This window comes from Anomaloglossus baeobatrachus, chromosome 5 (genome assembly GCF_048569485.1).
Source record: "Anomaloglossus baeobatrachus isolate aAnoBae1 chromosome 5, aAnoBae1.hap1, whole genome shotgun sequence".
NCBI classification, from domain to species: domain Eukaryota; kingdom Metazoa; phylum Chordata; class Amphibia; order Anura; family Aromobatidae; genus Anomaloglossus; species Anomaloglossus baeobatrachus.
In genome coordinates this window covers 55,192,434-55,216,752 of record NC_134357.1, presented here as the reverse complement: position 1 = coordinate 55,216,752, position 24,319 = coordinate 55,192,434, and the positions used below count along the sequence as shown (strand labels likewise).

At 48.5% G+C, this 24,319-nt stretch overlaps 1 protein-coding gene across 1 annotated transcript in view; it reads left to right on the top strand.

Annotated features, from left to right (window-relative positions):
* LOC142310806 (alpha-2-macroglobulin-like) overlaps positions 1-24,319 on the top strand; it is a 160,777-nt gene that overhangs the window by 115,281 nt on the left and 21,177 nt on the right. The window contains exons 25-27 of the mRNA XM_075348518.1: positions 11,848-11,929; positions 13,016-13,172; positions 21,106-21,180. Of these exons, the coding sequence (XP_075204633.1) occupies positions 11,848-11,929; positions 13,016-13,172; positions 21,106-21,180 (314 nt within the window). The remainder of the gene's footprint in view (positions 1-11,847; positions 11,930-13,015; positions 13,173-21,105; positions 21,181-24,319) is intronic.

Below are 24,319 nucleotides of genomic sequence, written 5' to 3'. Positions count from 1 at the left end.
ACACCCAACTCACAGCAGATGGCAGGCTGTGATCACCGCTCGCCACAGCATGTAGTGATCTTGGTAGCTCCTCCTGTCAAAGCTGTGTGCTCTGCCAGGAGAAGCTGCTGAGACACACCCGGCTCACAGCAGATGGCAGGCTGTGATTGTGTCGCGGGCGGGGAGGAGGGTTGTCCAGCACACCGCGCTCACCCCTTCTGCTCGGGTCCGGCTGCTCAGTGGTGGCTCGAGCCGTGGGCCGGATCCCGGGGGTTTCTCGAGCGGCGCTCCTCGCCCGTGAGTGAAAGGGGGGTTTGGGGTGTTGGGATAATGTCCGTGACGCCCACCCACGGTTTGTGGTGATGTGTAGCACCACCGCTGCTCGATGCGGGGATCCCGGGGATGGTGAAGGGGAGCAGCTAGGTGTTGTGTTGCCCCCTCCGTGGGTAGGGGTTGGTTGATCCCGGGGCCCGGTGATGGCTTGTGAGGTGCAGGGCCTGGTGGGCGCAGGGACGCGGGGGCAGCGCCTGTGCCTTGCGGCACTGTGGTACTCACTCAGCCTGAGACGTGGGACACAGTTTGTACGGTAAACCAAACGGCTGGTAAGACGGTCCCACGGATGGCTGCTTTGCTTTCCCGGTAGGTGACGGGTGATGTCCCTTTTCCTTGCACCTGTATGTACGGTTGGTTGCGATGGGTCCCCACCGGTAACCCGCTCCCCGGCTTCAAGCTGAGCCGGAGGAGCACTACACTTTGCCCGCAGGCGCTGGCCCTCAGAGACTGGTGCCCTGGTGGTGGCGGTGCCTCTGTTGTACGGGTTGGGCTGTTGCCTTCAATCGGGACTTGGTTGTTGGGGGAATCTACGTCCCCTTCACTGACGGATTCGGCAAATTTGGCGACTCCTAGCCTTGCCGGGGTCCGAGAGGCCCCGCCCTGGTGCTGACTGTCCTTCGGAACACTGCTCCAGACCACCGGGCACACAGCCAACGGGGTCCTTCCAGGAACTTCCGAACTGTCCCCCTCCAGACAGTCACCGCCGTTGCTGGCCTTGCTGGCTTGCCCTGCACAAAGCTGGACCTTCAGGCTTTCCTCTCTCTCTGTCACCACTCTTGCTTTCCTCCTTTACTCCTCTTTCTCTCCTCACTTTCACTTAGTTGTTTACATTTGCCCTCCCTGGGCTAATCTGCTTCCACTTCCTCCTCCCTGACTAGACTCCTACTCAAGACTGCCTGGTACTTCCTGCCTCCAGAGCTGTGATCTCCTTGGTGGGCGGAGCCAACCGCCTGGCCCACCCCCTGGTGTGAATCATCAGCCTCTGGAGGAAGGCAACAAGGATTTTTGGTTCAGCTTAGGTGTGCCTACCTGGGATATGGGGTGTGGTGGTGTGTGACCTGTGTCCCCTGGCTTGCCCAGGGCGACACATTCCCCCTTAGCAAAACGCAGACCGTCCGCGGGCTGCCGTCCTACACCGGTTTTATTTTCTGTAAAAAGGGGATAACAGGGTTAAACATAACATATTTACATTTTTAATAATCTTCCCTTACGGGAGGCACATTTACTTTTAACGTTGCAACGGTTTACGGTTACGGTTTCCGCTCTCTCCCACCCAAGTAACCTGGCCCTGATGCTGCCCCTAAAGCCCAGGCAGCACCCCTTGACCCACAGTCCAGTACACGGTACCCGAGCGGGATCTGTCCTTGCCCTCCAGAGGGTAGCCACCGGTTCCTTTGGTGGCTGGGCCCTGGCCTGCTCTGCTCAGGGCCCTCCCTCCAACCTGCCTCTCCGGAGGCGGCCTGCGGAAAACGGTAACGGTAAACAACATATTTACAAGCCACTAACGTTTGTGGTTGCCCTGCAAGTTCACGGGCTTGTCCATGGATAGTTCCCATGCAAAACAACTTTTTAAACGGTCCCCACGGGGACAACGGTGCCGGCTCCAGCCGGTTGCTAATCACACGGTGAATCAGGTGACTTCTTCGGTAATTTTACTTATCATCTTTCAACTTTTAAACTTTTCAACACAAACAAGCACTCCTTACATTCCCTGACCCCTTTTTCTCACAGAACGGTCTCCCTGTACCTAAGTGGAGGTCTACCTAGGTTGGAACGGGTGGACCTTCGGGGCCCGGTGTCAGTGGTGCTAGACAGTGGGGTAGAGGGAACAATCGGTTCCTCCTCCCGGCTATAGTGTGGAGCAGGTGGGGGCGTAGGGGAGCTGGGTACAGGTTCATCCCTGGGCACTGGCACTGGTTCTGGCTCACGGTTAACCACTTCCACTACTTTTTCATCCACGGGTTGTGGGAACAGTATCACTGGAAGAATCACCGCGCCGTTCTGTGTAGGCCAGTTTGCTGGGAAGTCACCCATTACCGTGTGGATTACCTCTGCTGCCTTCTCCGCTGGTGGAGGAACCGGTACTTCAGCCTCTACCTTCAACGATGGAGGGCACCTTTTTAGATGGTCCCGGGAAACTGTGGCCAGGGTGCCCCCTTGGTCACGACTGATCTGGTAGGCCTTCCCATCTTCCCATTCTGTGGGTTGTATGACGTAAGGGACTTGCTCCCACTGATCATCCAGCTTGTGGGCTTTCCTCTTCCGTTTCAGCACTACATCTCCTAGCTGGAAAGGATCCGCGGACGCCTTCTGATTGAACCGGTGCTCCTGCTGTTCTCGACTTCGACTGAGGTTTTTCTCCACATACTCCTGGATTTGCCGGTATTGTGCTCTCCTCCGACTTTCCCACTCCGCCGTCGAAGGGAGTGCTTCGGGGGCCTCCAATCCCATCTCTAGATCCACCGGCAGGCGGCCGGGCCGAGCCCTCATCAGATACGCTGGGGTGCACTTCGTCGAGCTAGAGGGGATATTATTGTACATATCGACCAGGTCGGGTAGCTTTTCCGGCCACAGGTTCCGTTCTTCCAGTGGTAGCGTCTTGAGAAGCCCCAGGACCAGGTGGTTCATCTTCTCGCACATGCCGTTGGTCTGAGCGTGGTAAGGAGTGGTCCGGATCTTCTTGCAGCCATACAACTGGCAGAATTCGTGGAACACCTCTGCTTCAAAGGCCGGGCCTTGGTCAGTCAGCACCTTTTCTGGGTATCCATGGGGCCGGCAGAAATAAGCCTGGAACGCCCGAGCAGCAGTTCGACCAGTTAGGTCCTTAACGGGGACTACCACCATAAATCTGGAGTAGTGGTCTACCATGGTCAATGCATAGGTGTACCCACTTCGGCTAGGGGTGAGCTTGACATGGTCTAGGGCGACCAATTCCAGTGGCTGATGGGTGACTATTGGATGTAAGGGTGCCCTCTGGCTAGTCTCGTCCTTTCTCCTTAGCGTACAATGACCGCACTCTCGGCACCAGGCTTCCACCGATTCTCGCATCCCACTCCAATAGAACCGCTCCCTCAACAGCATCTCCAGCTTCTTCCACCCGAAGTGGCCAGCACCATCATGGTATGCTCAAAGGACAGTAGCGACGTCAGCTTGAGGAATGACCAACTGGCATATTTTCTCATGGGTCTTCGGGTTGACCAGCTCACGGTACAGCCTCCCTTGGTGTAGGTAAAGCCGTTTCCGTTCCTTCCACAAGCGTTGGGCTTCGGCTGGAGGGGCAGGGTCTATTCCCGTAGCACCTTGTTCCACCAGAGTCTTGACAAGGCGAACAGCCGGCGCTTGGTCCTGGGCTTCCTGCTACTCTTGACTGGGCCGTGGATCCAGATCCACTCGTTGCTGATGTACCTGTACCCTCGCAGTAGGCGGCTGGTGAAACGCAGGCAACTCGATCTCCTCGAGGTCGTCATCCTCGCACCCCTCTTCTGACAAATGGGGCATTCGGGAGAGTGCATCCGCATTGATGTTGACGCGACCGGCCCGGTACTTTATGGTGAAATCATAATTGGCTAGCCGGGCTACCCACCGCTGCTCCAGCGCGCCCAACTTAGCCGTGTTCAGGTGAGTCAGCGGATTATTGTCCGTAAACGCGGTGAATGTTGCTGCCGCCAAGTAGTGGCGGAACCGCTCCGTGATAGCCCACACCAATGCCAATAGCTCGAGCTTGAAGGAGCTGTAGTTCTCAGGGTTCCTTTCGGTCGGCCGGAGTTTTCGGCTAGCATAGGCGATCACCTTCTCCTTTCCATCCTGGACCTGGGATAGGACCGCTCCTAGCCCCACGTTACTGGCGTCCGTGTGGAGGATGAACGGGCGCCCATAATCAGGGTATGCCAGGACCTCTTCTCTGGTCAAGGCCGCCTTCAGCTGGCAAAAGGACTCCTCATGCTTGTCCTCCCACAACAGTGGAGTTCCAACGGGTCTACCACCTTTGGTCTGTCCCACGAGGAGGTCTTGCATGGGGGCCGCCATCTTCGTGTATCCCTCGATAAAGCGCCGATAGTACCCCACCAGGCCCAGGAACTGCCTTACTTCCCTCACCGTGGTTGGCCTCGGCCAGCTCTGGATGGCAGTAATCTTCTCAGGGTCAGGGGCAACACCATCTGCACTCACCACGTGCCCCAGGTACTGCACTCTGGGTTTCAGCAGGTGACACTTAGAGGGCTTCAATTTCATCCCATACTTGGCAAGGGACGCGAACACCTCGGCCAGGTGCTCCAGATGGGCTTCGTACGTCTGGGAATAAACAATCACATCATCCAAGTACAACAGGACGGTCTCGAAGTTTAGATGTCCCAGACAGCACTCCATCAGCCGTTGGAAGGTTCCTGGGGCGTTACACAGCCCGAACGGCATACTATTGAATTCGCATAGCCCCATCGGGGTGGTGAAGGCGGTTTTCTCCCGATCTTCTGGGGCCACAGCCACTTGCCAGTATCCGCTGGTGAGGTCAAGGGTCGAGAAGTAGTTTGCAGTTCTCAGCGCAGCCAAAGACTCTTCAATCCGAGGTAATGGATAGGCATCTTTATGGGTTATCTGGTTGATCTTCCGGTAGTCCACACACATCCGCATGGTACCATCCTTCTTCTTGACCAGTACCAACGGAGCGGCCCAGGGACTACAGCTGTCCCGAATAACCCCTGCCTCCTTCATATTCCTCAACATATCCTTGGCACACTGGTAATGTGCAGGGGGAATAGGTCTATACCTCTCTTTGATAGGGGGATGTTCACCGGTGGGGATGTGATGTTGGACCCCCTTAATCTGCCCAAAGTCTAGGGGGTGCTTACTAAAAACCTGTTCATACTCCTGCACCACCCTGTATACCCCTGCCCTGTGATGTGTAGGGGTGTCATCAGTGCCTACGTGTAGCTGTTGATGCCACTCCTTTGTCTCCCCCTGGTGTGGGGAAGTGCTGGTGGTAGGTAGGGGTGTAGATGGACTGGTTTCATGGATAGTGTGAGGGTCCAGGGTGAGCAGCTTGGCAATGGTGGCATACCGGGGAAGCCTGACTTCTTCCTCTCCACAGTTCAGCACTCTCACAGGCACTCTCCCTTTCTTCACATCCACCACCCCTCGGGCGGCCATTACAGTGGGCCAGTGCTCGGAAGGCAGGGGCTCCATCATTGCAGGGTAGTCACGCCCCTGAGACCCTACTGCTGCCCTACACCAGATCATCATCTCACTCCTAGGGGGCACAGTCAATGGAGCAACATCCATCACTCTCACTCCACCAATCTCCCCTCCTGTTGAGCTTACATGCTGGCGGTACATCAGGGCTCGGATCTCACGCTGCACAGCCCTCTGCCGGCTCCCTGCCGCCGTGGCGGCCAACTGTTGTAATAGGGTTAACACATCATCCATGCAGTGCTCCATCACATTGGTTCCCAGCACTATTTTCGGGTTATGATCACTGGGTTCATTCATGATCACAATCATACCCTGGTGTTGCAGTTCGGCTTGCCCCACTGTCATAGCTACTTGTTTATACCCCACCTGGGTCAATGGAAGTCCATTAGCAGCAATCAATGTGATACTATTGTCTGGGCGCGCCAGTTCATCTACGGCCCAATACCGCTGGTACAACGTGTACGGTATGGTAGTTACCTGTGATCCAGTGTCCAAGAGAGCCATCACTGGTATGCCGTCCACAGCCACGGGGATGATAGGGCGGGCCCCGATATATCGGTCCCGCCAGTCCGGGGGGCCACGATGTTCTACTCCTGAGGATTGGCCCGGTGCCCCAGGGGTTGCTCGTTTAACGGGCACTGTCGGTAGTAATGACCCGGCTTACGGCACTTGTAGCAGATTGGGGGTCTGCTCCGCGGGTTGTTAGCACTTTTCCGCTGCATCCAGGGAACATCCTCGGGACTGTCAGCAAGCTGGATCTGTGCTGGAGGCTGAGGTCTGGTCAGAGGTTGTAGTGCAGCCAGGATTTTGGCAAGGTCTCCGTCCATGCGACGGACCTGGGCTGCCAGTTCTTCCACTGTGCTGCTCGGGGCTGCAGATGTTGGAGCGGTTGATTTGGCTGAGGCCGCCACAACGGGAGCCGTCTCAACGGGCCACGGGGCGGGTTCCAGACCTTCGGTTGCTGGGGGCTGTAGTGCTTTAATGGCCCGCTCCTTTAACACAGCAAAGTCCACATCAGGGTGTTCCAGGGCCCACAGCCGGAGTTGCTTACGGTCCTCAGGGGACCTCATCCCCTGCGCAAATTGCTCCACTAACATCTTGTTGCTATCCGCCTCATTAATAGGATTCGCCCGCTTCAGCGTGCGGAGGGCGGTCTGCAGACGTAGAGCATAGTCCCGAATGCTATCCCCAGCTCGTTGCCGGCACTGGTAAAACTGCATCCTCAGCTCAGCTTCAGTCTGGGTCTCGAAGGCAGTCTGTAGCTTCTCAAAGATGGTGGCTACAGAGAGAAGGTCCCCCTCGGCCCAGGTCTCCGCTTCCTGCTCCGCCGCACCGGTTAACTGGCCTAGCACTATCGCTGCACGTTGCTTATCAGTCAGGGGGTACAGCTCTAGCAACGGGTTAAGCTTTTTCCGGAAGGCCTGTAGGGCATCCGGTTTCCCGTCATACTGCGGTAGCCAGGCAGCTCCGGGCGCATAGGGCAAGGAAAACGGCATGACCTGAGCGAGCGTGGGGGCCGCGGCACCTCCCGCCGGTACGGCCGGGACCTGGGCAGGTCCATTCCCATCCGCGGGTGCCGCTGCGGCTGCGACCACCGCTCCTCCAGCGGCTCCGTCGGGCGCAGACATCTTGTTTCCGTCCCCCTTAGCTCTTTCCGGCCCCTCCTCTCTCGGGGCGGGGTTTTGGCCTTCGCGCCTCTACTGCTCGAGAAGACGCTCGAGCGGGAACTTTTCGCGCCAAAGATGGCGGCTTCTGAAATTTTCCTGCCGGATACCTCCGGCGGTAACAAGGCGCACCTCTACCAGACGGCAGAGCGGTAAGATCCTGTTCGTGACGCCAAGTTGTCGCGGGCGGGGAGGAGGGTGTCAGCACACCGCGCTCACCCCTTCTGCTCGGGTCCGGCTGCTCAGTGGTGGCTCGAGCCGTGGGCCGGATCCCGGGGGTTTCTCGAGCGGCGCTCCTCGCCCGTGAGTGAAAGGGGGGTTTGGGGTGTTGGGATAATGTCCGTGACGCCACCCACGGTTGTGGTGATGTGTAGCACCACCGCTGCTCGATGCGGGGATCCCGGGGATGGTGAAGGGGAGCAGCTAGGTGTTGTGTTGCCCCCTCCGTGGGTAGGGGTTGGTGATCCCGGGGCCCGGTGATGGCTTGTGAGGTGCAGGGCCTGGTGGGCGCAGGGACGTGGGGGCAGCGCTGTGCCTTGCGGCACTGTGGTACTCACTCAGCCTGAGACGTGGACACAGTTTGTACGGTAAACCAAACGGCTGGTAAGACGGTCCCACGGACGGCTGCTTTGCTTTCCCGGTAGGTGACGGTGATGTCCCTTTTCCTTGCACCTGTATGTACGGTTGGTTGCGATGGGTCCCCACCGGTAACCCGCTCCCCGGCTTCAAGCTGGGCCGGAGGAGCACTACACTTTGCCCGCAGGCGCTGGCCCTCAGAGACTGGTGCCCTGGCGGTGGCGGTGCCTCTGTTGTACGGGTTGGGCTGTTGCCTTCAATCGGGACTTGGTTGTTGGGGGAATCTACGTCCCCTTCACTGACGGATTCGGCAAATTTGGCGACTCCTAGCCTTGCCGGGGTCCGAGAGGCCCCTGCCCTGGTGCTGACTGTCCTTCGGAACACTGCTCCAAACCACCGGGCACACAGCCAACGGGGTCCTTCCAGGAACTTCCAAACTGTCCCCCTCCAGACAGTCACCGCCGTTGCTGACCTTGCTGGCTTCCCCTGCACAAAGCTGGACCTTCAGGCTTTCCTCTCTCTCTGTCACCACTCTTGCTTTCCTCCTTTACTCCTCTTTCTCTCCTCACTTTCACTTAGTTGTTTACACTTGCCCTCCCTGGGCTAATCTGCTTCCACTTCCTCCTCCCTGACTAGACTCCTACTCAAGACTGCCTGGTACTTCCTACCTCCAGAGCTGTGATCTCCTTGGTGGGCGGAGCCAACCGCCTGGCCCACCCCCTGGTGTGAATCATCAGCCTCTGGAGGAAGGCAACAAGGATTTTTGGTTCAGCTTAGGTGTGCCTACCTGGGATATGGGGTGTGGTGGTGTGTGACCTGTGTCCCCTGGCTTGCCCAGGGCGACACAATTATTGCACAGCTTCAAGCTTCTTCGATGCAGAACAAAGTTCACAGATCAGATTACATGGGATAACAAGCTCTTTACTCCTTGGAACATCATGAGGTAAAAATATGCAGTCATGCAACATTGCATCAGGAAGAGAAAGTGAAACCAAAAAGAAGAACAAGAGACTTTTTACAATACAGTGAGTAAGGAAACTGCACAACATCGCCATCTACTGTTAGATAAGCATAAAGTCCTCCTTCACACAAATAAAGAAGTCCATCTGTTGCATATACCAACACCCTTTCTCAACAGTAAGGACTTATTCAGTTAAGCCAAATTTCTTCATTAGTCTCTGATGTCTTTCAGCATTCAATGCCTTTGTGAAAATATCTGCTGTCATATCTTCATTTGGACAATATTCTAATTTCAGGATTCCTTGTTCATGGTGATCCCTCAAGAAATGATACTTCATATCAATGTGCTGGGTTCTTGGGATAACTCTTTCCATATGAGCAAGAACAAGTCATCCTTGATTGTCCTCATTTATTTTTGTTGGTTCCAACTGTAGTTGTCCTAGGTCTCTTAGCAACTGTCTTAACCATAGAACTTCTTGACTCGCATGTGCTGCTGCAACATATCCTGCTTCTGTTGATGACAGCGTTACCAGAGGCGTAACGACCGCGGTCGCAGAGGTCGCCACTGCGACCAGGCCCGCAGGGTTATAGGGGCCCGGCAGCCGCTCTGCAGAGCCGGCTCCTCTCTGTAAGAGAGTTGTATTTTTTTTTCCCCTCTAAATATTGTATTTCTATAACTGTTACTTGTTTGTATATGATCCTCCTGAATTGTAAAGCGCTACGGAATATGTTGGCGCTATAGAAATAAAGATTATTATTATTATTATTATTAAGAGAGGAGATGCGCTGTGTAGTGGCCGACTACCAGGGGGCCGGCCTGTGAGTCAGGGGGGGGCCGGTGTCAGCAGGGGGAAGAGGGGCCCCTGACCTGGAGAAGCCCATCAGGCGTTTCTGACCTGCGGCAGAGCAGAAGTGCTCCTGCACAGAAGACGGAATCCATCCTGCCAGGACCTGCAATAATGTCATGCCCATGTGACTGTGTGGGAGGAGACACAGGTTTGCCGGGCAGAAAGCACCAGAAGATATTGATTCCTGAAGAAGATTGGGACACATGATGACTGGTAATAAGAAATGAGGGGACATGAGAGGGAGGGGGGTGCAGGGTGAGTGGCATGAGGGGTGCAGACTGTGACAGAAGGATGTGAAGGGGTGCAGAGTGTTTGAGAGAGGGGGAAGTTGGGGTACAGGTAGGGTGAGATATGTGGGGCAGGGTGTGTGACATATGGGGGTGTAGTGTGTATGATATGGGGGGTGCAGGCTGTATGGGGAGCAGTGTGTGTGAAGTATGGGGGCAGGGGCGTAACTACCGCGGTCACAAGGGTCAGAAGGAGAAGAGAGGTACTTGTATTTTTATTTTTCTGGCTGCATGACACATAGAGGCCCGGGTGGAAGGGCGGGGTTGGGGGGCTGGCTGCATGACACGTGGAGGCCATGGTGGAGCTGGCTGCATGACACATGGAGGCCCTGGGGGGCTGGCTGCATGACACATGGAGGCCCTGGGGGGGCTGGCTGCATGACACATGGAGGCCCTGGGGGGCGGGCTGCATGACACATAGAGGCCCTGGGGGGGCTGGCTGCATGACACATGGAGGCCCTGGGGGGGCTGGCTGCATGACCCATGGGGGCCCTGGGGGGGCTGGCTGCATGACACATGGAGGCCCTTGGGGGCTGGCTGTATGACACATGGAGGCCCTGGGGGGGCTGGCTGCATGACACATGGAGGCCCTGGGGAGGCTGGCTGCATGACACATGGAGACCCTGAGGGGGCTGGCTGCATGACACATGGAGGCCCTGGGGCGGCTGGCTGCATGACACATGGAAACCCTGGGGGGGCTGGCTGCATGACACATGGAGGCCCTGGGGCGGCTGGCTGAATTGCACCTGGTGGAGCTGGCTGCATGACACCTGGGGGGGCTGGCTGCATGACACCTGGGGGGGGCTGGCTGCATGACACATGGAGGCACTGGGGGGGCTGGCTGCATGACATGTAGAGACCCTGGGGGGGCTGGCTGCATGACACATGGAAGCCCTGGGGGGCTGGCTGCATGATACATGGAGGCCCTGGGGGGGGGCTGGCTGCATGACACATGGAAGCCCTGGGGGGGCTGGCTGCATGATACATGGAGGCCCTGGGGGGGCTGGCTGCATGATACATGGAGGCCCTGGGGGAGCTGGCTGCATGATACATGGAGACCCTGGGGGGCTGGCTGCATGATACATGGAGGCCCTGGGGGGCTGGCTGCATGATACATGGAGGCCCTGGGTGGGCTGGCTGCATGACATATGGAGGACCTGGGGGGGCTGGCTGCATGATACATGGAGGTCTATGGGACTGCATAGTAAACATGAAGGACACCTTATACATGGAATATAGGGGTACATTATACATGGAGGAGTATGGGGCTGCGTAACACAATATGAAGATTTATGAGGCTGTATTATAATACATATAGGACTATGGGAGCTACCTTATACATGGACTATGGGGGTGCATTATAAAACATTGAGGACTGTGTGGTGAAGTATAAAATATGGAGAACTATATGGTGAATTATAATATATGGAGAACTAGGAGAAATTCATTATAATACATGGAGGACTATGGGGCTGCATTCTAATATATGAAGGGTTATGTGGGACACTTTATACTTATATGGAAGTCTATGTGGGGGCCATTATAGTATTTGGAGAACTTTCCCATGCTCTGCTGTATATCTTCTCTCAGCACCCAGCTTTCCCATGCTCTGATATGGGAAAGCTGGGTGCTGAGGGAAAGAAGGATATCAGATCATGGGAAAGCAGGGTGCTGATAAAGGGATTTCAGATCATGGGAAACCTGGGTGCTGAGGGTAAGCGTCATTGTCATGTAACCCGAGTGTCAGTGTCATTATCCCGTACCGCAAGTGTCGATGTATGTGGAGGGGGGCCCCGGTCCAAATTTTGCACCAGGGCCCATCAAACTCTAGTTACGCCAATGAGTATTACTATAATGCATATATTCAATATGTTTCTTCTGAGTTCTAAAAACTACTACACTTTTTTCTAATTATTCTAGTGGTGGATAAATTATATATACAGTATATTATATATTTATAATTATATATACATATATTTGTGTTTGAATTAAACAGATTTATTTTGCTTCTCAAAGGGTATCAGCGGCAGCTTACTTACAAACGTGACGATGGATCATACAGCGCTTTTGGAAAGCGGGACAAACAGGGAAACACATGGTTAGTGGATTTGGATATATTTGTATTTGAAGATCTGGGGTGTTAAAATCATATCACCGCTGATTTCAGTGATTGTCTGCAGCAGAGATGTGTATAGTGTTCATGACGCCAGGAAAATTATACTATTTTGGCTTGTGGGTAGTTCAAAACACTAACCATGACATACAAAGCCATCCACAACCTGTCTCCTCCCTACATCTGTGACCTAGTCTCCCGGTACTTACCTGCATGTAACCTTCGATCCTCACAAGATCTCCTTCTCTACTCCCCTCTCATCTCCTCTTCCCACCATCGCATTCAAGATTGCTCCTGTGCATCCCCCATACTCTGGAATGCTCTGCCACATCACATCAGACTGTCGCCTACCTTAAAGGGAACCTGTCACCACTTTTCTAGGCTATAAGCTGCGGCCACCACCACAGGGCTCTTATATACAGCATTCTAACATGCTGTATATAAGAGCCCAGGCTGCTGTGACTACATAAAAAACACTTTACAATACTTACCCAACGGTCGCGCTGCGGTGGAATTGGGTCACGGAGGCGTCTCCGTTGTCCGATGCCGGCGCCGCCTCTTTCGGCCATCTTCGTCCTCCTTCTTCTGAAGACACGGTGCATGACGCGTCCGACGTCATCCACACTCGCCGGCATTCAGGTCCTGAGCAGGCGCACTTTGATCTGCCCTGAGCAGGGCAGATCAAAGTATTGTAGTGCGCTTGCGCAGGACCGGCGAGTGTGTATGACGTATACGCGTCATGCACACAGACTCTGTGGCAGATCTGTGGCAGATCTGTGGCAGATCTGTGGCAGATCTGTGGCAGATCTGTGGCAGATCTGTGGCAGATCTGTGGCTGCAGTGAAATTGTGGACAATCAGTGCCAGGTTTGCGGCTGTGTAGAAATGGAACAATATGTCCATGATTTCACTGCAACCACAGATCTGCCAAAGATTTATCTGTGTGTGTGACAGGGCCTTCAGTTGTGCTCATTTGTGTAATTGGAAAACAATTTTTTTAAAAATTTTTAAAAGTCATATTTTTATTGTATTGAAAATTGTACATTTACACAGCTCCTGTATGTTTCCACAGGTTGACAGGATTTGTACTGAAGTCCTTCAGCAAAGCTCAACCCTACATCTTCATAGATGATAAGCACTTGGACAACTCCATCTCCTGGCTGAAAAATATCCAGCAAGACACCGGATGTTTCCGCAGTGTGGGGAGACTCTTCAATAATGCCATGAAGGTAGGCTAAGAGCAAAATAAGACCATTTTATTATGTTCATATAACACAGTCCATGCTCACATCAGAATACCGGGTTGGACTGTCACATTGGGATGGGAATAGAGCTGGAGTGACAGAGGCTTCAGTCCTACAGCCTCATTTACATACCAATTCAAATGCTGATTTCTCAGTAATGGAGGAACGGGCTGGCCATGTAAAGCTATTGCTGGACTTGTCTTTGAAAAATCTATTGGTGCACATAATTAGTTTGGGGTTTGAAATCCTGATGATAAATTCCCTCTAAGGTTTTTTGTCTTATTACATACAAGTGCATCTCAATAAATTATAATATCCTCAAAAAGGTAATGTATTTCAGTAATTCAATACAAAAAGGGAAACACATATATTATATAGAGTCATTACACACAGAGGGATCTGTTCCTATATATTGTATAGAGTCATTACACCCAGAAGGATCTATTTCTAATGTTTATTTCTGTTAGGCTAGTTTCACACTTGCGTTCAGCGCATTCCGTCACTATGGAGAATAGCGCAGTTAACGCACTGCGCTATTTTCCATAGACTTGTATGGACAACGCAATGTAACGCAAGTGTCTGCGTTGCATCCGCTGGACGACGCAGCGTCGTTATTTTGACGCTGCGTTGGGCGGATGGAACGCTGCATGTAACGTTTTACTGCGCTTGGCGGAGTGTCAAAAAAACGCAACCTGCAGGAATCCGTTAGGCGTCCGTTGTTTTTATAATGGACGCCTATGGTGGCGGATTCCGTTAGAATGCGTCATTTGACGGATTCCGTTAACGCAGCTGTCTTTACACAACTGCGCATGCTCAGATGTGTAAAGTCAAGGAAAAAAAACTACAACGGATTGTGTTATTTTGTACGATCTGTAGCATGCGTTGTGCCACTATATGCAACGCATCCATTGCATGCGTCACACAACGCAATGCTACGGATCCCGTCCAACGCAAGTGTGAAACTAGCCTTAATGTTGATGATTATGGCTTACAGCCACTGAAAACCCAAAAGTCATTATCTCAGAAAATTAGAATATTATATAATACCAACTGAAAAAATGATTTTAAACTCAGAAATGTTGGCGCCTACTAAAAGTCTGTACAGTAAATGCCTCAATACTTGGTCGGGGCTCCTTTTGCATGAATTACTCCATCAATGCGGCATGGCACGGAGGCGATCAGCCTGTGGAACTGCTGAGGTGTTATGGAAGCGCAGGTTGCTTTGATAGCAGCCTTCAGCTCTTCTGCATTGTTGGGTCCTCTTCACAATACTCCATAGATTCTCTATGGGTTTAGGTCAGGCGAGTTTGCTGGTCAATCAAGCACAGTGATACTGTGGTTAGTAAACCAGGTATTGGTACTTTTGGCAGTGTGAACAGGTCACAAGTCCTGCTGGAAAATTACATTTCTATCTCCAAAAAACTTGACGGCAGAGGCAAGCATAAAATGCTCTAAAATTTCCTGGTAGACGGCTGCGCTGACTTTGGTCTTGATAAAACACAGTGGACCTATACCAGCAGATGACATGGCTCCCCAAACCATCACTGATTGTGGAAACTTCACACTAGACCTCAAGCAATACATCCAGGGGTGGGATTCAGCCGGTTTTGTCCAGTTCTCGAGAACCGGTTGTTAGAATAGCAGCCGGTTCCCAGAACCGGCAAGAAGCAGCTCCGGCGATCCGGTTTCTTGTATTCACTTGTGTTAGTGTCTCTTTAAGACACTAGCATAAATGAATCCTCGTACCTCCGCGCCGCACTTCCTGGGTCAGTGGAGCCTGTCGGCTCCCTGACACAGCGTTCAGCGACGTGCTGACGCTGCAGAGGTCACGGCAGTGAGAGGAGGGAGCTCCTCCTCCTGCTGTCTGTCAGCGTCAGAGTGCAGAGAGCCGCGGAGGAGGACGGGAGACACAGGAGAGGATGCCGCTGCAGGTAAGCGCTCAGTCAGCCGAAGATGCAGGGAGAGCGGCCGCATAACAGGGGAGTGCTATATGGGGAGAGGGGCCGCATAAGAGGGGAGCGCTATATGAGGAGAGGGCCGCATAAAAGGAAAGCGCTATATGGGGAGAGGGGCCGCATAAGAGGGGAGTGCTATATGGAGAGAGGGGCCACATAAGAGGGGAGTGCTATATGGGGAGAGGGTACGCTTAAGAGGAGAGTGCTATATGGGGAAAGGGGCCACATAAGAGGGGAGTACTATATGGGGACAGGGGCCACATAAGAGGGGAGTGCTATATGGAGAGAGGGGCCACATAAGAGGGGAGTTCTATATGGAGAGAGGGGCCGCATAAGAGGGGAGCGCTGTATGGGGAGAGGGACCGCATAAGAGGAGAGTGCTATATGGGTAAAGGGGCCACATAAGAGGGGAGTACTATATGGGGAGAGGGGCCACATAAGAGGGGAGTGCTATATGGGGAGAGGGGCTGCATAAGAGGGAAGCGCTATATGGGGAGAGGGACTGCATAAGAGGAGAGTGCTATATGGGGAAAGGGGCCACATAAGAGGGGAGTACTATATGGGGAGAGGGGCCACATAAGAGGGGAGTGCTATATGGAGAGAGGGGCCACATAAGAGGGGAGCACTATATGGGGAGAGGGGTCGCATAAGAGGGGAGCTATATGTGGCTGTATGGGGAGAGGAGGCCATAAAAGGATAGTATTTGCATGGAGAAAGGGGCCATAATGGGATGGGATCTGCAGGGGGAAAGGGGCCATAATGGGATGGGATCTGCTGGGGGAAAGGGACCATTATGGGACGGGATCTGCGGGGGAAAGGGGCCATAATGGGATGGGATCTGCTGGGGAAAGGGGCCACATGGGATGGGATCTGCAGGGGGCAAGAGGCCACATGGGATGGGATCTGCAGGGGGCAAGAGACCACATGGGATGGAATCTGCAGGGGGCAAGAGACCACATGGGATGGAATCTGCAGGGGGGCAAGAGACCACATGGGATGGGATCTGCAGGGGAAAGAGGCCACATGGGATGGGATCTGCAGGGGAAAGAGGCCACATGGGATGGGATCTGCAGGGGGCAAGAGACCACATGGGATGGAATCTGCAGGGGGCAAGACACCACATGGGATGGGATCTGTTGGGGGAAAGGAGCACATGGGATGGGATCTGTACGGGGAAGGTCGTCTGTTCCAATTTTAGCAGGGCTTCTTTAGTAATAATTTTTAAAAACTGTAGAAAAACAGTTTAATACAATATGACTGACAGTGATTGGAACAACTGGTGCAGGACAGGAGAGTGACTGTAGAGGAGGGGAAGAAGGGGAAAGATTTTACTTTAAAATTACTTGTATTTTTTGGTTGAGGAAAGTGCATGAAAATGGGTGTGGCTAACAAAATGGGTGTGCTTTTCAAATGGGTGGGGTTTACAGAGAACCTGTTGTTAAATATTTGAATCCCACCCCTGAATACATCCCAACCGTCCCGGATACTGCGGGACTGTCCTGATTTCAGGGCTCTCTCCTGGAGTCCTGTGGCTCACAGGTGTTGTCCCGGCTCCTCCCCTCAGTGCAGTGAATAAATTAAATTTCACTCTTATCTGCTCTGGGTTTCCAGGACAGCTGGGACTCAAACTCATGAACTCACTGTCTATAGGCACCAGCTCTACTACTGAGTTACTGCCTCTTTTGAAAAACATAGGAAAATTTGGTAATCTTCACTTCTGTATTGCAGTAGAGAAACCAGACACAAATTATTCAGCTACAAGGATGGATGGATGGATGGATGCATAGATAGATAGATAGATAGATAGATAGATAGATAGATAGATACTGCATCTCTTTGTAGGTAAAGGAAAGAGTCAGATTAATTTGTTCCCATAAAACTACTATAAAGAAATGAGGGGAAAAAATACAAATATACTGTATATAAAATTGTTTTCTTTATTTTCACCACCTTGGATTCAAACCAGCAACTTTCAAAAGTGTCCAGCAGCCCGAGGGCTAGCTTTTCTAGCTGTTGAGCCACAAGGAATAATTATGTAAGAGGGATGATTTTATATAGATGAACTTACTGATGAATTTAGATGAACTTATGCAGCCTCTGATCACACAGCAGATTACACAGGACATATAGCTTCATTGTACAGAGCAGCATCTCTATGTTCTGTGTTCTAGAGGGAGAGGAAAAGAGATTTTTCTTTTCTTCTAATAAATTGCTAAAAATAATAATAAAAAATAGAATAATGTCATTTTATTACACTTTTTTATAAAATAATAAACATCACAAATCAGCAAATAACATGGACATATTTGGTGTCCCTGTAATCGTAACGACCCAAACAACACAGTGATTAGATTATTTATCGGGATTGGTAAATGGCGTAAAAAAATGGCACAATTTATTGTTTTTCTTTATTAAAACCCATAAAAAATGTAATACAAACGTATTGTAGAGGCCATGTTCACACCTAGTGTAAATGCTGCGTTTTTTCTGCAGTTGTTTGCACCTCGAGCGCAATAATAATCTCCTCTGATTATTGCGTGTTTGCAATATTTTTTATGCATTGTCCTCCTTATTTGATACATGTTTGGTACAGATGTGAATCCTGAAGCTTATGAAGAAAAAAAAACACCCAAACCGCACAGTTCAGCAGCGTCTTTACATGCAAAAGGGTCGGAAATTTCATGACATCACATCCACTTTGCTTGGACAAGAATAATAATAATAATAATAATAATAACAATAATAATTATTATTATTAATTATAATAATAGAAAAAAGGCATAAAAAATGCAGCAAAAATGGATTGTGTAGTTTGGTGCAAATAGCGGTAGAAACAAAAAGAAACAAAATTTATGCAACGTGTGAACATGACCTTATAGGCACAAATAAGCAATATGTCATATAGTGACACATATAAATATAAGAAAATTCTGTCTCCTATGACTATGAATAAACAGTCTGGGGCATCTGCTGAATGATCCCTGCTGCCAAATGGGTGTGGCTAGGGGCGTGGTCAAAATTTGCCGCAGCGCGCTGTGCACGCCGCAGGCTTTGTCCCTCTTTCCATTCTTCAAAAGTTGGGATGTATGCCTCAAGCAGCTTGGATTGTGGCCTTCACTCTTCCTCCAGACTCTGGGACCGCGATTTCCAAAAAAAATGCAAAATTTACTTTCATCTGAAAACAACACCTTGGACCTCTGAGCAACAGTCCAGTTCTTCTTCTCCTTGGCCCAAGTAAGACGCTTCTGGCGTTTGTAAAGGAATCCAGCTCACCCACATCTGACCTCACCGTGCCTCAGACTCGGCTCCGGCCCTGGCCGCAAAGCAGTGAAAATGAAGAAGACGATTCAGCTGAGTGATGCACTGAATAAATCACCCGATCACTCAGCTGGATCGTCTTCTTCATTTTCATTGTTTCTGGTGTTGTCTATTGGTCATGAGTGGCTTGACACAAAGAATACGACACTTGTGGTCCATATCCTGTGTGAGACGGGGGATATAGCTCAGCTGGGATCTTTGCTTCGGTCTAAGCAAATGGTTATGGATTCACAGATGACAGCGGCAGACCGGCAGGTTCCACACAAGTATGGCCACGGCCGGGTTTATTGTGTACACCTATCACTCAGTGTCACACATACAAAAGAAACAGGAAAATAAATGTCTATGGCCGTCTGGGCACTGACTAACATCAATATGCTAACTGCAAAATAAAACCTATGCAATAAACAAAACGGTATTCTCTTATTGTGTCAGCTCCTCAGCACAGCAAGCAGAGGTATGGTGTCTCTGCACCAGCAGTCATGAGCCCGTACTGCTCTCCTCAGCAGGTTCCTTGTTCTGAATGCCTCCTGATTATTTCACCTGATCCAGTGAGGAATCAAAACCTGGACTGAATGTGTAGAGGGGGTGCAACTAGTCCCGCTGCCATTCCTACTGATTACTCCAGGAAAAACCGAGTCCAAAATTACACCAAAATCAACAGGCTTCAGCGACCGATTGCTGAGCCAGATCTGACTTTTCCAGGTTTTTCCATGCCATTTGCATGGGCTGACCACTCCACAATCAAAACATGGAGGCATATGAAATGAAGCGAGAGGAAACATACCTGTTCTCTAGTACTTCTCCCCTCGGCATCTCACACCTGGATATGTCTGTGTGTGGTGGTTCTTGAAGCACTGACTCCAGCAGCGTCCACTCCTTGTGAATCTCCCTCAAATTTTGTAATGGCCTTTTATTATCAATCCTATCAAGACTGCGGCTATCCCAATTGCTTGTGCACCTTATTCTACCACACTTTTTCCTTCCACTCAATTTTCCATTAATATGCTTGGATACAGCACTCTGTGAACAGCCAGCTTCTTTACCAATGACCTTTTGTGGCTTACCCTCCTTGTGAAGTGTGTCAATGAATGCCTTCTGGACATCTGTCAAGTCAGCAGTCTTCCCCATGATTGTGTAGCCTACAGAACCAGACTAAGGGACCATTTTAAACGCTTAGGAAGCCTTTGCATGTGTTTTGTGGTAATTATTCTAATTTTCTGAGATAATGACTTTTGGGTTTTCATTGGCTGTAAGCCATAATCATCATCATGAACAGAACTGAACACTTGAAATAGATCACTCTGTAATGACTCTATATAATATATAGAAATAGATCCCTCTGTGTGTAATGACTCTATATAATATATAGAAATAGATCCCTCTGTGTGTAATGACTATAATATATAGACATAGATCCCTCTGTGTGTAATGACTCTATACAATATATAGAAATAGACCCCTCTGTGTGTAATGACTATAATATATAGAAATAGATCCCTCTGTGTGTAATGACTCTATATAATATATAGGAATAGATCCCTCTGTGTATAATGACTATATTATATATAGGAATAGATCCCTCTGTGTGTAATGACTCTATATAATATATAGAAATAGACCCCTCTGTGTGTAATGACTATAATATATAGAAATAGATCCCTCTGTGTGTAATGACTCTATATAATATATAGGAATAGATCCCTCTGTGTATAATGACTATATTATATATAGGAATAGATCCCTCTGTGTGTAATGACTCTATATAATATATAGAAATAGACCCCTCTGTGTGTAATGACTATAATATATAGAAATAGATCACTCTGTGTGTAATGACTCTATATAATATATAGGAATAGATCCCTCTGTGTATAATGACTATATTATATATAGGAATAGATCCCTCTGTGTGTAATGACTCTATATAATATATAGAAATAGATCCCTCTGTGTGTATGACTCTATATAATATATAGAAATAGATCCTTCTGTGTGTAATGATTCTATATAATATAGGTATGTGTTTCCCTTTTTGTATTGAATTACTGAAATAAATTAATATTTTGATGATATTCTAATTTATTGAGATGCACTTTTATGTAATAAATTTACATTACATTTATGGTTCTATAATTATGCACAATTTTGAAATGTGCCCACCATAAGAAATCCATTTTTGAGAGTCTACCCTACATTTATACGGAACTTGGAACTTTTTTTACTTTTTCAGTAAATTTGGATGTTGCAATTCAATTTATTGGAACCACATAGCTTATATTGCCCATTGAGCCCTCACAGCGTCCGCATCTCATTATAGTGTAATAAAAGGGCAGGATAACAATGAAAAGTGACATTTTTATTAGAAAGCTTGAAAAAGATAACACTGGATAATAGCATTAATATTAGGTAACGGCGCGGCTCATCTTACCTCCCCCCTCTCTCTGCACAGTGACCTCTGCTTATGAAATTGTAAAAATAGTAATGAAAGAAAACTGTATCTATAACCATGTAAAGAAAAAAAAAGTAATATAAAGTAAAAACAATAAAACAAACTGATTAGAAGAAAACAATATTTATTAATATATTTAAATGAATAAATTAGGTGTGTATTCCCTAACTTTTATGTTTCATTTATGTTTCAGGGAGGAGTAGAAGATGAAATTTCTCTCTCTGCTTATATAACTATTGGCCTTTTGGAGGCCGGTGTATCTCGACAGGTAAGACATAAAGTTTTGACATGTTAGATTATTTACCTACTATTACTACTATTTTCTATTCATTAAATTTGTATCTTCGTAAACTCTGAACTGTTTAATAGTCCCAATATGGTCCGAGAAGATGAAGCAAACAAACGTTCAAGTGGAAATTGGGGGCAAGGGTTTACTTTGTGCACCATACGAAAAGTGCCTCATTCTCAGCTCCCATTGGAAACCCAGTGATCACCGATGGGTTGTCGGGTAATAGAATGATCACTGAAGATCAGTATAGGATAATTCTTGTGATTTTATTGTCAACGCGTTTCGGAGTATAATAACTCCTTCATAATGAAAAATTAAAAAATTAATAGGGCTTGTGCAGAAAATATTTAGGCAATAGGGCTTGTGCAGAAAATATACCCTTGGCAATAGGGCTTGTGCAGAAAATATACCCTATGGGAACAAACATGCTAGAAATAGGAAAAAACCCCTATGGCTAAATAGAGCTGTAAGGGAAGCAATAAAAGAAAAATAGAAAGCCTTAAAAGAATTAAAGAGGGTAGGTAGTGATGAGGCATTATATAATTATAGAAAATTAAATAAAATATGTAAAAAGCAAATTAAGTTAGCTAAGTTTGAGACAGAGAGACTCATTGTGAGAGAAAGTAAAAATAATCCTAAAATATTCTTTAACTACATAAACAGTAAAAAACTGAAAAGCGATAGTGTTGGCCCCCTTAAAAATAGTCTTGGTGAAATGGTGGAGGGGGATGAGGGTAAAGCCAACCTGCTGAATGACTTTTTTTCTACGGTTTTTATACAAGAAAATGCCATGGCAGATGACATGACCAGTGATACCATAAATTCACCCTTGAATATTACCTGCTTAACCCAGCAGGAAGTACGCCGCCGCCTCGAAATCACTAAGGTTGACAAATCTCCGGGCCCGGATGGCATACACCCCAGAGTACTACAGGAATTGAGTTCTGTGATAGATAGACCATTATTTTTAATCTTCTCAGATTCCTTAATAACAGGGTCGGTACCGCAGGACTGGCGCATAGCAAATGTGGTGCCAATATTCAAAAAGGGGACAAAAAGTGAGCCGGGAAATTATAGGCCGGTAAGTTTAACCTCTACGGTTGGTAAAATCCTTGAGGGTTTCTTGAGAGATGCTATACTGGAGTATCTCAAGAAAAATAACCTTATGACAGAGTATCAACATGGGTTTATGAGGGATCGATCCTGTCAAACTAATTTGATCAGCTTCTATGAAGAGGTAAGTTCAAGCCTGGACCAGGGAAATGCAGTGGATGTTGTGTATATGGACTTTTCAAAAGCTTTTGATACGGTGCCACACAAAAGGTTTGTACATAAAATGAGAATAATGGGGATAGGGGAAAATATGTGTAACTGGGTTAAAAACTGGCTCAGTGATAGGAAACAAAGGGTGGTTATTAATGGTATGTACTCGGACTGGGTCTCAGTTCATAGTGGGGTACCACAGGGGTCAGTATTGGGCCCGCTTCTTTTCAACATATTTATAAATGACCTTGTTGGGGGCATGCGGAGTAGAATTTCAATATTTGCAGATGATACTAAACTCTGCAGGGTAATCAATACAGAGGAGGATAATTTTATATTACAGGGAGATTTATGTAAATTGGAGGATTGGGCTGAGAAGTGGCAATTGCAGTTTAATGTAGATAAATGTAAGGTCATGCACTTGGGTAGAGGAAATAACATTTATGATTATGTACTTAATTGTAGAACACTGGGTAAAACAGGCACAGAAAAAGACTTGGGTGTATGGGTGGATGGTAAACTTCACTTTAGTGGACAGTGTCAGGCAACTGCTGCCAGGGCTAATAAAATAAGGGGATGTATTAAAAGAGGTATAAGTGTTCATGAAAAAAATATAGTTCTACCTCTGTACAAGTCACTAGTGCGACCGCACTTAGAATACTGTGTACAATTCTGGTCACTGATATATAAGAAGGACATAGCTGAACTGGAGAGGGTGCAGAGAAGAGCCACCAAGATTATTAGAGGAATGGGTGGGCTGCAATACCAAGACAGGTTATTAAACTTGGGGTTATTTAGTCTGGAAAAACAAAGGCTTAGGGGGGATCTAATCACAATGTATAAATATATGAGGGGACAGTACAGAGACCTTTCCAAAGATCTTTTTACACCTAGGCCTGCGACTGGAACACGGGTGCATCCGCTACGTCTTGAGGAAAGAAGGTTTAATGATAATCACAGACGAGGATTCTTTACTGTACGAGCAGTGAGACTGTGGAACGCTCTGCCGCATGGTGTTGTAATGAGTGATTCACTACTAACATTTAAGCAGAGCCTGGGCGCCTTTCTTGAAAAATGTAATATTACCAGTTATGTATATTAGATTTTATGACAGGGTATTGATCCAGGGAACTAGTCTGATTGCCGGATGTGGAGTCAGGAAGGAAATTTTTTCCCCATTGGAACTTGTTTGCCACATTGGGGTTTTATTGCCTTCCTCTGGATCAACATGTTAGGCTACAGGTTGAACTAGATGGACTTAGAGTCTCCCTTCAACCTTAAAAACTATGATACTATATTACTATGAATAATGTACATTATTGTTTTTTGTTCCTGAAGAAGGAGTTATTATACTCAAACGCGTTGAACAATAAAATCACAAGAATCTTATACTGAGGAGTTATTATACTCCGAAACGCGTTGAACAATAAAATCAGAAGAATCTTATACTGAGGAGTTATTTATACTCCGAAACGCGTTGAACAATAAAATCACAAGAATCTTATACTGAGGAGTTTATTATACTCTCAAACGCGTTGAACAATAAAATCACAAGAATCTTATACTGAGGAGTTATTATACTCCGAAACGCGTTGAACAATAAAATCAGAAGAATCTTATACTGAGGAGTTATTATACTCCGAAACGCGTTGAACAATAAAATCACAAGAATTATCTTATACTGATGAGTTATTATACTCCGAAACGCGTTGAACAATAAAATCACAATAATTATTTTATACTTATACTCCCAAACGCGTTGAACAATAAAATCACAAGAATTATCTTATACTGAGGAGTTATTATACTCTGAAACGCGTTGAACAACAAAATCACAAGAATTATCCTATACTGA